The sequence below is a fragment of the Mytilus galloprovincialis genome, chromosome 10 (genome assembly GCF_965363235.1).
Source record: "Mytilus galloprovincialis chromosome 10, xbMytGall1.hap1.1, whole genome shotgun sequence".
Classification (NCBI taxonomy): domain Eukaryota; kingdom Metazoa; phylum Mollusca; class Bivalvia; order Mytilida; family Mytilidae; genus Mytilus; species Mytilus galloprovincialis.
The window spans coordinates 74,755,709-74,769,971 of record NC_134847.1 but is presented as its reverse complement, the minus strand read 5'-3'; the positions used below and the strand labels follow the sequence as shown (position 1 = coordinate 74,769,971).

At 31.8% G+C, this 14,263-nt stretch overlaps 1 protein-coding gene across 2 annotated transcripts in view; it reads left to right on the top strand.

Annotated features, from left to right (window-relative positions):
* The first annotated feature begins 3,896 nt into the window (after positions 1-3,896).
* Positions 3,897-14,263, top strand: part of LOC143048380 (organic cation transporter protein-like) — a 33,655-nt gene continuing 23,288 nt past the window's right edge. Inside the window, exon 1 of one of the 2 annotated variants that reach the window (XM_076222043.1) lies at positions 3,897-4,073. In XM_076222043.1, coding sequence (XP_076078158.1) covers positions 3,913-4,073 — 161 coding nt within the window. In that variant the 5' untranslated portion in view covers positions 3,897-3,912. Of the gene's footprint in view, positions 4,074-14,040; positions 14,176-14,263 lie in introns of those variants that run through there. The other variant, XM_076222046.1, reaches the window with a different exon arrangement.

The window sequence follows — 14,263 nt, the reverse complement described above, 5'->3', positions numbered from 1 at the left end:
TATATTTTATGATAGTATGATACCAAACCCCTAACGGGAGGGATTGTGATATGATATTCATATGATTAAGAAATAATCGTTCAATCAGTTTAATTGAAGTCTGGAGATGGCATGTCAGTTAACTGCTAGTAGTCTGTTGTTATTTATGTATTATTGTTATTTTCTTTATTTTCTTTTGTTACATCTTCTGGCAATTGACTCGGACTTCCCCTGAACTGAATTTTAATGTGCGTATTGTTATGCGTTTACTTTTCAATTTTGGCTAGAGGTATAAGGTAGGGTTGAGATCTCATAAACATGTTTAACCCCGCCGCAATTTTGCGCCTGTCCCAAGTCAGGAGCATCTGGCCTTTGTTAGTCTTGAATGATTTTTAATTTTAGTTTCTTTTATATAATTCGGAGTTTAGTATGACGTCCATTATCACTGAACTAGTATACATATTTTTTTAAGGCCAGCTGAGGGACGATTCCGGGTGCGGGAGTTTCTCGCTACATCGAAGACCCATTGGTGGCCTTCGGCTGTTGTCTGCTCTATGGTCGATTTGTTGTCGCTATGACACATTCCCCATTTCCTTTCCCAATTTTAATATGTCAGTTAAAATTCAATAATTTAGTTCAAATTGATATTCTTAAAAGAGGGACGAAATATACCAGAGGGACAGTTAACTCATCATTGAACTTTTACTATTTATATAAAACCACTTCATGGAGAGCTGCGTTATCGGCATCTCGTCCATCTACTAGCTTTATATGAAATAAACGACTTTGAGAGCTTTTATTTATCATACAAAATGGTTTTATTCTATTTTTCCTTAGCAAAATGAAATAGCACAGTAATTGTTTTTATGAAAAATTTATGTAATTCTGAAAGAGTTTGAACTTCTATTTCCTTGTAAACTATATTATTAAGGGAATACTGTTTTAATAAAAAGAAAAACTAGTATTGAATGAATAAGGAATAGAAATACGATAAGGAAAATGATAACAGGAATCACCAATAACACTTAGCAGTTCTAAAGACAACATCATTTACAAAATGTAGGTGCAAAACTTGCTGTAATTTATCGATGTAGAAAATCTCACAAAAATCATTTAGAGCATAGAAAAAACAATGATAGGTTAAGTAAAAAGAAATCTAAAAGTACCCTACCGGTTAGTGACGAAAGGAAAAAAATCCTACTTATATGCATGCATCTACCACCATGGAAATTCGCTCAGTCAAATTGTTAAAATAGAAAGCTGTACTCAGGTCATATAACTACTCTGGTAACATGAGTGTGAAGACCGCGTAATTGAGTCACTGGCGAGTTGGTTCCGGCTGATCGTATCGATTAACCAATCTGTACTGGTGAATATAAAACTTATTCAAAAATACGTTTATAATAGATTACTTGATAGCAATTTGTGTACGCCTGACGTCACGCGTTTCGTTTGCAAAGATGCATACGGGAAACTCAATTAAAAAAGTATAAAAAGCCGAATAAAGAACGACGTTGACCAGCACTGAGGACCCAAAGTTCCGAAAGGTTTTGCCAAATAAAGCTAAGGTTACAAATTTCTTGGGTTAAAATTCTTGGAACAACTTTTCGACAAAAAAATCAAAGCTTTGCAAACAGTTAATTTATACATGAAATTACAAAAAATATAACCATATCATTTATTATTCGTGTCAATATTGCTGGAAAAAGAAGGTAGTATTGGAGAGACAATCAGAATTAATCAACCATTTTCTACATGATTATATACCTATATGGAGTTATTTCCTTTCAGAACCATAGGTCATTCTTTTTCAGAATCAACCCGGACGATACCATGTTTCAATGAAATATACTCCAAGGCATAAAATAATGACCTGTGTGAGGTCATTATTTTCCTTGATAAAAATAGAATCTATAAGTTACTTCAAAATCAAATTCGTCTGATAGTTTTTTGTTGCCGATTTGGGAATTTATTTTTAAAAGTTTAATCAATGATAGGTATAAAAAAAAATCATCATTGACCACATTTTAATTTTAGTTAAATTAAAGTTTTGTTAATTTATCGCTTAAATACAGAATTTATGTGAGATGAATTTTAGTGTAGATTTTCATGAAATAAAGCTAGATTTAACATATTCGTGTGTAAGATTTGAAAATCTTATTGAGTCACACTGAAAAGGCTGATTGATTGTTGGTTGCTTAACGTCCAGTGGCAAGTTTTTCATGCATGTTCAGGACGATACACACTGAATATGAAATGATACTGTGACCTACATGTATCTATACTCGTCTTCGTGTCAGTTCTTAACTTTTTTAAATTTATCATGTATATATACCTTTCAATTGACTATATCAAATGATCAACTAATAAAAGAATAACATTCACGAAACTCTCAAAAGGGGCGGATGGGGAGGGTATATAATGTTATACTGATTATCTGTTGACAAAATGTATTGCTTTTCTAAAGACAATTTTTTTGAATATTTCATTCGATTCAATTAAAATTGTTGAAAAATTAACCAGTTTTTCGCGGTAGAGATGTCATTACACTTGGAAAAAACATAGCCCCCCCCCCCCGGCCCCACTTTTCAATCAACTAAGTTGGTACAATAAATTACTTACAATGTGTCTTGTATTTGTCATAGACCGTTATCGAATGGTAACAATTCATTTGTGTCTTTCGTCATGCAGTTACAGTAATAATTTTATTGTGTATAGATAATAATTTCAAAGGTTTATATCTAGATTAATTAGTGAGTTTTATTTCACATTCTAAATGAGCCATAGGGCGTATTAAAACCTGAACGCATTAGAAAGGAATATCCCATTTTTGTGTGGTCGGTAAAATAGGACGATAAATTTTGCAAATCTTTATAAGAAATAATATTTTTTTGACGGTATATAAGTCAGATAATGCATATTTTAAGGTTTTTCTTGTCGTAGAACACACCTCGGGGTGTCAGGATTGCCCAAAGAAAGACCTTCCTTCGATCGGTCTTTCATTCTACGGTGTGTTCTACGACAAGAAAAACTTTAAAATATGCATTATCTATAACGAAAGTACCTGTACAAAGTCAGGAATATGTGATTTTACTTTTAAGCGTTGATTTCAGTCGTTCTATCGCATAATCTTATTGTAGCAATTTGTGTGGCATGCGGTTTTCAAAGAAAAGATCTAGATATGAATTAGACAATCATGTTTCTGTAGTAGCATTAAGTTTTACGGAATAGCCTCACTGAAAAGTGGGTTACTGAGTGGCAAGACATCATTAACATAAATAAATGAACGATGTCGTCTGACGCTTTGTTTATTATTCATTTTTTTTTTATTTTGCCTTTTCACCCTTTTCGTTATCATTTTTTGCATATAAAACCATCTCTAATAGTCTATTGATGTATATACCACAAAAAATAGCGAATGTGGTCAATGCATCCACTGCAAACAAATCATTTAACACAAACATAAATAAATGATAATCAACTACCAAGGATTTGTTTTGTAAGATCTTACTATACAAATCCTTGCTACAGCTATCAACTTTCTAAATAAATGAATTATACTAAGTATGTGTAACTATTTAATTTAAAGAACTCTAAAAAAATACCATATTAAAGAAGAGAACAAAGGATTGTTAAGAAACGTTCTCAAGATACAATGTATATTTGCTAAATGTCTATCATAAAATCATAATTAGATATTCGATCTACTTAAATATTTACATTGTTTACCATAAATCTGTAAATATGTAAAAATGCTAATGATTTGCATACATTATAAATGTTCACGAGATAAAAGTAAAATGTACAGGACACCAAAAGGTCATTTAGTTAAGCAGTCATATTGCAGTAAAATCACAACATTTTATTTACCTTTCATCAGTTGAGGGGGAAATTGTTTTTGTGTTTAAAGTTGAAATGTTATAAACAATTAACATGGGAAATTTAAAGATGAATTTTGACGAAATATTAACAACCTATCTAGGAGAATTCGGTACTTATCAGAAGAAAATTTACTTTTTATTATGTTTACCGTCCATTAGTGCAGGATTTCATATGGTTGTTTCTGTGTTTCTTCTTGGAACTCCACAATACAGGTAAGAGTACTGTATCTTCCAACATTAAATAAACTGGTAGTTAGCAATTCAGAAAGTTTTCTTTGAAATTTAGAAAGTTTCTAATGGTTTGCAGAAATAATGTAGATCATTTAACAATTTCAAACACATATCACAAAATATACCGGTTCATAATAACTTATTGTTTCAAAATAAAGCATTTCAGGTTAGCGCATTAAATATATATAATTTTTAGAAACAATTTTTCGCGAACGTAACATTGGCACACATGAATTCTGGTGCAGATTTACTAGAGCAAAAGTAGAATTTTATCAAAAAGGGTTGGGATTGATATAAGAAATACTGAATAATTATGGTGAACATATACAGTACTACCTATGCGCTAAAATAATCTGTCATTCTTTCACTAGACCATGCTTAAACATAAGTAGGTAGTTGGTGCTACAAGTAGTGGGAATTGGTGTGTACATGTATGTGTGTGAGGTTTTTTTCTTTCTTCTTTTTTTCCTCTCTTTTTTAATTTACATATATTTGGTTGTATGATGGATTTTTATTTGTTATTTATGTTATTTATCAGTTATAAACAATCTCAATTTTTGTAAGCTGTTCTTCGATTTACGATTTCACACATGCTACATATCTTCGAACATTTTTGTCATATTTTGATACCTATAAATCTTTTCGATTTGATTTCAATTGTTGTGAAACTAATGATTCTCATATGAGTTTCACACTTATGTCTAACTTAATCTTTTTTCGACATATTTAACATGAAAAACACAAATAAAGTTGCATTCTATATCGATAACTTAAGTTGCCATGACGGTTTTTATTTTAGTACAATGTTTCTTGTTGTGATATATATACACTTAATACATATTCATTAGCAATTGCACTAAGTCTATAAACATCTGTAAGACGTCAATGTAATGTATAACAATACATGTATAATACATAAGTAGACAATTGTACAAGCTTGACATATGATGTTTCAAGTTTAAAACAATTTCACCTGAAAAAAAAGGACATGTAGTTTGGTCAAGTTTGTCAAGTCTGTTCCACCGCTGTAAATAATGTATATCGTAATGAAACCTCAAAAAAGTGTATGAAATTCATCTCTAACATGGTAGGCGAATGGTTTTCAAACACATATTTACACGGTCCTACATTCTTTATCATAAAAACAGAGTTAATTTACAAATGTGTCGCATAAAACACATTCAAACCCCATATTTAAGAAACATCAATTGACATATTATAAAATCTTAATGAGATACATTTTTACGATCTATTAGAAAATGATATTGGAGAATTCGGAGTTTATCAGAAGAAAATCTATTTTCTTTTGTGCTTACCATCAATCAGTGTAGGATGTCATATGGTTATTTCTATGTTTCTCATGGGTAGTCCAGAATGTAGGTAAAAAAACTTCAGAAATCGTTTATGATATAAAAATGCAATAGTTAAGGTAAAGGGTACAATGAAGGAAATGGTGTATAAATTCCTAACACACCATGATCCATTGATGCTTTTGACAAGACCAAAAGCAAATAATCGCTTCTGTTGCCCTTCCGTTCGCATTCGGCAAGATCTGGATGCAATCTCGACTCATGCACGTTTATGAGGACTACGTCCAGAAAACATAGAACATTATTGCGATTTTAATCCGATACAACAGATTCTGACACGACATAGTTACGATTTTTATCTGACTAGATAAAATCGGCTGAGTTTCCCCGAATGTTACCGGACGGTCAGGGTGTATTTCCGGCCTCTACGGACCATTCCTGATTTGTAGGAATCTGTGACAAACGTATACTACTTCGTTAAGGCAATGTTAGGACATTCCAGATCAATGAGGATAGTAATCCAACTGTTTTAACTTTTCGTGTCTTAGCGCTGTCTGGTTCAAAACGGGAGCCATCATCGGCTCGGTTTGAACGCTGCATTAGTCAAGATTCCAAATTTACCGAGACTTTTAACTCTGAATATATATATATCATTGGTTATCCCGTCAATATAGTCTTTTGATTAAGTACAAGGATATAGTGTAGCCCAGTTCAATCATATACATGCACATATACCTATAAATAGAGGATTGAAAACATTATCAATTGACTTTTCATATTTTATGAGTAAACAAACAAAACAGTGATGTGAAATACAACATTTAGTGAATATTAAGTTTAAGTTTGATTGAAGAAGATATGATGAATATATTACAAGGTTTATAACTTGTATGATATACGTGCAAATAATACCAGCAGTGTTATTTTTTTTTAAATCTTTTGAACTAAACTGTAGATATAGGCCTACGAGCATACAAAATACAACTTTCCTTTTCATCAAAGAAATAAAGTATTTTGTGCCTAATCCGTCCATTTTTGTTCACGATAAAGTTGTCTTACACTTGAATATAGTAAATCTATTACATAAGTGTCAGAATTCTTAATTCTTAATTTTCAATGGGGTTCAAACTCCAAGGCACGCTGTCTGCATCGCATACATATATTCTACCACTGAATCAAGTGAGATACGATGTTTGCCAACTCGAGGCTGTTAAAACGATAGAAGATAAGATTACATATTATGAATGGTTGTGAAAATAGCCATATTATATATCATATAACGCAATTAATCGTACGTGCAGATGGAGGTGAATAAATACACGTCCATTTTGAGGTTACATCATTGTTCGATCAAATATCACTTAATGTCAGGGACTTCGGGTATTGACATAACTAATTAGTAACGTTTAACTTTTATAAGGATATATTATCCTTTGTTTTAATTAATACATGAATATTATCACGGTGGGTATGGTTGTCCTGCTTGAGAACGTTTTGTGCTGGTGATTTGGTCCTGTCAGGTGCTGGTGGGTCCTGATTCTGTGCTGGTGGGTTTGTTTACATTGTATCAGAACGGCAATAAAACGACTGTTTTGTTGCTTAATTTTTCTCTGATGCGTCATAAGTACCATACAAAGTATATTACAACAATATTATATTGCAAAAGTCGTGCAAGTTCGTTAAATGGAACTGTCCTGACGCTGTGCTGATGATATGAAAAACGGTCCTGGTTCTGTGCTCCTATGTCCTGGTTCTGTGCCTTTATATTTTAGTTGATTGATTGATTGATTGATTGATTCTCTTTATTTCCTCCAATATACTGAAGATTTACATTTTTAAACACAAGTATACTAATTACAAGAAATGAACAACATATAAATACAAACTACAATTAAAGCACACACACGTGCACACAAAAAAAAAAACATAAAGAAAAAACCCATTTTACATATGTATATAATATATATGTATAATATATATATCTACATGCTACATTTGTTTGATGCAAATATTTTAGTGACCAAAATTAAACCTATGCTCAGATAATTCGCTTTTAAATTTTCCGTACAGATGGAATATATGATCTGCCAAGCAACACATCATGTTTCTCCAGTTGTCAGAGTTCACAGAATGCATAAAATCTGTAATGCCACCAAGTAAAGCTACGATTATATCACTATCATCTTGCTGAAAAAAGCGTACAGATTCCTGGACCGGTAAAACGTCAACAATTCCGTAAAACATGTTATTTCTTAAATCCAAATGTTTTTCACAGTACAGAATTAAGTGTTGAACAATATCTGTGGAATAACATCCACATAAAGAGCACTGACCATCCTTTATTGCTATTGAGCCCAGTTTTACCATGACTAATAATTTAGTATTCAAATGCGGATAGACAACGGCAAGACGTAAAAGTCTGTGAATAGATAGTCTGTTTTGTATTTCATAGTAACGACAAAGTTCTGGTCGACTCTGTATAGATGATTTCCAAACATTTTCTTCTCTGATTTCAATTGATTGATTAACAATTTTGGACCATAGTTTTTTATCTGGGATATACAAATCATCCATGTAACTCTCAAGAAAGGAATGCATATCATATTTAATCACAAATTTTATAAAGTCATATGTTATTGAACGTTTATCGGATTCACCAAGCAATAGTTGACTGAGACGTAGAGTAAAAACTTGTTTATGAGTTGTATTGGATTTAGCTCTGAACAACCGTCCAAGGAATAATAATTTGAATTTATCGACGAGTCCTTGTATAGACCATAGCCCGACAGAACTTGTACATGCATCAGTTGGCGACCGTTTATCTAGGCCTAATACAAATCGCACGAAGTATCTTTGCGTTTCCTCTAACATTCTAGTTTCAGCAAAAGTTAACTGACCCCAAAGCTCACACGAGTAAAGTGCAGTTGGTAACACAATACGTTTCCAAATAGTAGTATTTGTAATTGAGTTCATGCCATTCCGATTAAGTCCTATACCGTATAGAGAATGTAAATTCATTTTCATCTTTTTGCACGCCTTTTCAGTACGGTCGTATGATTTCATATTGCTATCAATCAAAGTTCCAGCATAAATAATACTTTGCTTCATAGGAACCTTTGTTTCACCCAGACAAAATTCATACTTTGTCTCATTATGTTTTATTGAAGATTTTGATGGTTTGAAAAGAAGGTGACTGCTCTTAGTTGCGTTGTATTTCAACCGCCATGTAAATGCATATTTATTCACAACATTCAACATGTGTTGTAAATTAGATTTTGTGCCACTAAGTAAAGTGGTATCGTCCGCTAGTAAAATTGTAGGCATATGTATGTGTCCAATCATTAACCCACAGTTTGTTTCTAATAGTTGAGTTATTGAATCGTTGATAAATAACGCAAATAGCCACGCTGACATCACTCGACCTTGACCTACACCTTGTTTTATTTGAAACACCTGACTATTCAAACGGTTATATTGAACATGTGCAGTTGCTGTCTTATATGACAAATGTATTATTTTCCACATTTTACCGGTAATTCCAGCATTCCACAATTTAAACAAAAGTCCGTCTTGCCATATACGATCAAATGCCTTTTCGTTGTCTAAGAATATTGAAAACACATATGAGTAACGTTCGATATAGTATCTAATTGATTCTTTTAATGTATAAATAGCAAGGAATTGATCCATGTTCTTTGACGAAACCAAATTGTAAGCCATGAGGTATAACATTGTTAATATTTTCCAAAAGCTTTTGAATACGAGTCAAAAATATCTTTTCTAAAAGTTTTCCTAAATAAAGGCAACAGTAGTATACCCTGTTCAAAACTCATAAATCCATGGACAAAAAACAAAATCGGGATAACAAACTAAAACCGAGGGAAACGCATTAAATATAAGAGGAGAACAACGACATAACACTAAAATGTAACACACATAGACAAAATCCCACGAGAATAACAAATATAACATATGTATATATAAGACTGATGTTAATGTCACAGCTCTGTAACTGTTCGGTTTAGTTTTATCTTTGTTACTTCCTTTATACAGCGGAATAATAATACCATGTCGAAAAGAAACAGGTAGATATTCTGTTTTCAAGATCATATTAAAAAGTTTACACAAATATTTGATCACTTGATCCCCGCCATATAGTATATGTTCGTTAGTAATGCGATCCGGACCCGGTGCTTTCCTACACTTTAAAGTATTAATTTGTTCACGAATTTCTTCTAAAGTAATTTGTTTTTCAAGTTCTGGAATAGATGCTTTTTCGCTGTTTTGAAAGTATGTTTGCACTTTTGACGATATTTCATGGAAAAAAGTTTCATCAAAACAGCCAGTTGGTTGTTCAGAGTATAAATCATGGAAATATTCACCCCATAATTCACATATACTACTATCGTTTGTAGCTTCAGTGCCATTGTATGACAGCTTTGTAGTTGATGGACCACTTTTTCGCATACGGCGTACACGTTGATAAAATTCACCAATATCCATTTCAGCAGCAAGTTTTATATCTTCGAATTTTTCCTCCTGCCAAAGTTTTTCAGCGATTCGTTTTCGTTTACGAAATTCTCGTTTTTTATTTTTATATTCAACATAACTGAGATCAGTTTTTTCTCTTGTTTTATTGTTGTTTATCCATTCACGTCTTGCATTTCTTTGCTCGAAATGACTGTTATTTAGATTTTGATTTTTCCAATAAGGTTTTAAGTATGGTCGGAATATTCCAGTAGGAATACAAGAATTTGACGCCATATGTACAGAATTTATTAGAAGAGAGGAGAATCTCTCAACATCACCTTTTGATAAGTTATCAGAGTTTGTCTCAAAGTTTAAAAGTTTGTCGATTTCGGTTTGATACATCTTAAGTTCAAAATCATCTGCTTTTGACCATTTCAATGTCTTTTTATTTATGTTGTATGCGTTTGACGTCCTACTTAGCAGATCAATATTCAACTGTACAAAGACTGGAAAATGATCAGAAACTTCATATGGACAATTTGATTTAATCTCTAAGGTAAAAATATCATTTGACAAATATTCAGGTATACAAATATAATCTTATAATTTTTTTTGGGTAAAAACTTTACTTCTAAAAGTATATTTAGGACCAACTCTGCCCTGCAGTAATGGTGCAGGACATAAATTTCTATCATTCAAAAAATGTGTAAAGCAAGTTAATTTACTACTTGTAGCATTACCAGTTAAGTCAATATTACAGTCACCTCCTACAATAGTAGTACAATCTTCAGAATACATGTCATAGCATGTACATAACTCATCAATATAACTCATATAAACCTCCGAAGAAAAGTTTGTGGAGGGTAAAAGTACACATATAAAGCACATGTCATAATATTTCTCTGAACAAAGTTTTACTCCACACATTCTATCATTTGTAATATTAAGATTTTGTATTTTAGAATTCAATGATTTTCGTACTAAAATTGCCGTTCCACCGGAACCTTTAATTGTATTATTACAGTTTATACCAATACTGTATACCAAATGGAAATTATCTGCAAAAGTGCTCAAAAATGAAATATTGTTTTCGTTTAACCAATATTCTGTTAATAGACAAATATCTGATTCAATTAACACAGACTGAAAGTATGAGGTACCAAACATGGCACCTCTCATATTCCATGTAGAAACCCGAAACATATGAGTAATTACAAAAAGTATAAATATTAGTCTAATTAGTCCCATTTTGAGTCTGTTGGGTTGTTGTTTATATTTGAGCTGTAGGGGACGTAATCCCTCCAGTATATTCCCTTTGGCCAGAACTGGTTGTCCGTTTCAATTTTGTTTAAAAAGTCATCTTCATTTATTCACGCGCATTATATATGTAGATTTACCTCTATTTTCACGCTTTTTCAAAAGTTTTGTAAACGTAATATGTACATCTTTCTGTTCCGCATACGTTCTCACGGCACTATTTACTAGTTCGTATGGTTTGTCGGCAATAACATTATACAAAACAATTCGTTTGGTTCGTTTTCTAACAACACCTCGAAATATAGCTGTATCATTGTCGGTTACCTTTGTCTCTATTGGTCGCACCATTTCACCATGTTGAATGTTATTTGTTAGTGTATAGTAATCAACGTAGTTTTTAGACTCAGTGTAACTTTTGTTGTCTTCTTCGTAATTATTGCAATCATTTGATTTACTTTCATGAAGTACGATGTTATTGCCACTTGTTACCGGTTGCTTGCTGATAAACATGAGGTCTGTTGTTGCGTCATTTTTCGCTGATTTTTTTTCTGTTGCATTTTGTTTCTTAAGTTTATTGTCTATCACGTCCAGTCGGCTTATTATTTTGTCGTTAAGCTGCCTTTGTTTTTCGTTGTCATTAATGTTGTCGTCTTTGTCTTTTATCTGTTGTGCTTGTAATTTCACTTCAGCCTGAAGTTTACCAATTCTGTCTCGACTCTCGTGTATTTGGCTTTGTAAGTTTGTTATCAATATGTCTTTCTCGTATAACGTGTTTTTCAGAATTTTTGTTTCATTTCAAAGTTTTTGTTGAGCTTGTCAATTTTGTCATTCATAGGTTTCATATTATCATTAATCATCTGTTTTATTTCCAAGAACATTGAAAGCACAATAGTATTTTCATTGTTTGTACTAGTTGTTTTGCTTGATAGTTTGTTAAGAATATCGGACATTTTAGAATCTGTTTCATCGGATATAGAAGCTGTTCTTTTGCTCTTTGACATACACTGTCTCAACTCAGAAGCATTATTAGCCCCTTCAAGATACTGATAAATGACATATATATCATCCGCTATTTTTTCACCTAGTGGCTGACCATTGTCACGCTGTGTTCTTTCTATTAATTTTGTATCATTGTATGTTTGCTCACGATTCCGTATTAAGTCAAATAGAGAATTTCTAATAGGACGAATATCGTCTGTATCTGTATGTTTCAGGAGGTCGTGTTTAAATGTTTTTCTATCAAGTTGTCCAAAGCTGGATTTTATTAAGTTAAACATGTCTTGGTCATTAAATTGGCTATCGGTAATACCATTTTGTGTATTGTCAATCATATCATTCGACAAATCAATTTCATTTTGTTCCGTTATAAACGAATCGTTTTCACCTGTGTCATTCATATTGTCCCGAGATCGTTTACGTTGAAAGTAAAGGTATCTCTATCTTGATTATTTTCTAAATGATGTAAACTGTATACATGTATAATAATCTAGATAGAATATAAAATAACTATTTTAAGAAGAGAAACTGCAAACTATAAATCATTTCCCATGTTCCGACGACGAGTTGTTGTGAGAATTTACATTCCTAAAAATAACCAGGTTTGGAAATTTACACAAATATAAGTAACGCATTCTGCGCATAAAAAAAAACAATGAACATAGATATATTTAAGTTTTTTTTTCATCTTCTTTTATAAAAATCAATAAAAATGTAAAAATTTTAAATACCTAAAATCTTGCATTTTGCATATTCAGAAAATAATATAGATCCGCAGATTATCATGTAACACGTAATAATGTAGAACAAATATTTTCGAATACGTAACATTGACACACATGAATTATGGTACAGATATATATGGGAGCAAAAGAAGAAAGCTTTATATTTGAATATCATCTAAAAGGTTTGGGATTGATATCAGGATAACTGAATAACTATGAGAAACAAATACATTATTCCCTATGCGTTAAAATGACCTGCCATTCTTTCAATAGACTATGCTTTAACATAAGTAGGTCGTTGGTGCTACAGGTAAAGTAACTAATGTCAGGCACCAACAGTTAACTTCTCTGATATGTAATTCGTAATCATGAAATCTTTTATTCTATTAAGTAGTGGGAATTAGTGCTTTTCTTCCCCTTTTTTTTTCTCTTGTTTAATTTATTTGGGTGTATGTTTGATTCTTATTTGTTATTAATTTATATTATTTATCAGTTATGATTTATCTCAATTTGTGTAAGCTCTTCTTCAATTTACGACGTCACACACGCTATCAACATGACTTTTTTGTACCTTCGAACATTTTTGTCATATTTTGATACCTAATATTTTCGATTTTATTTCTATCGTTGTGAAACTAATGTTAATTTATGAAGTTCATACTAACTTTATCTTTTTCGACATATCATTTTTAAAACATGTAAAACACAATCAAGTTGCATTCTTTATCGATAACTTCTGTTGCCATGACTTCCAATCTTAAACGGTTTTCATTTTAGTACAATGTTTCTTATTCATTGTATATACACAGAATATATAATTATTAGAAATTGCATTAAGTTTATAAACATCTATAAGAAGTCAATTAAATATATAACAATACATGTAGACAAAACTTGAGTGATCTTTCAATTTTAAACAATTTCACATGAAAAGACATGTAGTTTTGTCAAGTTTGTTAAGTCTGTCCCACCGCAGTCGAGAATGTATGCCGTAATGAAACCTCAAAAAGTGTATGACATGCATCTCGAACAAGGTTGACTAATTGCTTTCAAACAAGTATTTACACAGTCCTACATTCTTTATCATAAAAACAGAGGTAATTGTCAAATGTGTCGCATAAAACACATTCAAACACCATATTTGAGGAACATCAATTGACATGTTATAAAATCTTAACGAGATGCATTTTGACGATCTCTTAGTAAATAATATTGGAGAATTCGGAGTTTATCAGAAGAAAATCTATTTTCTTTGTGTTTACCATCAATCAGTGTAGGATGTCATATGGTTATTTCTGTGTTTCTGATGGGTAATCCAGAATGTAGGTAAGAAAACTTCAGAAATCGTTTATGCTATAAAAATACATTAATTTTAAGTAGATGAAGGAAATTGTGTATAAATTCCTAACACACC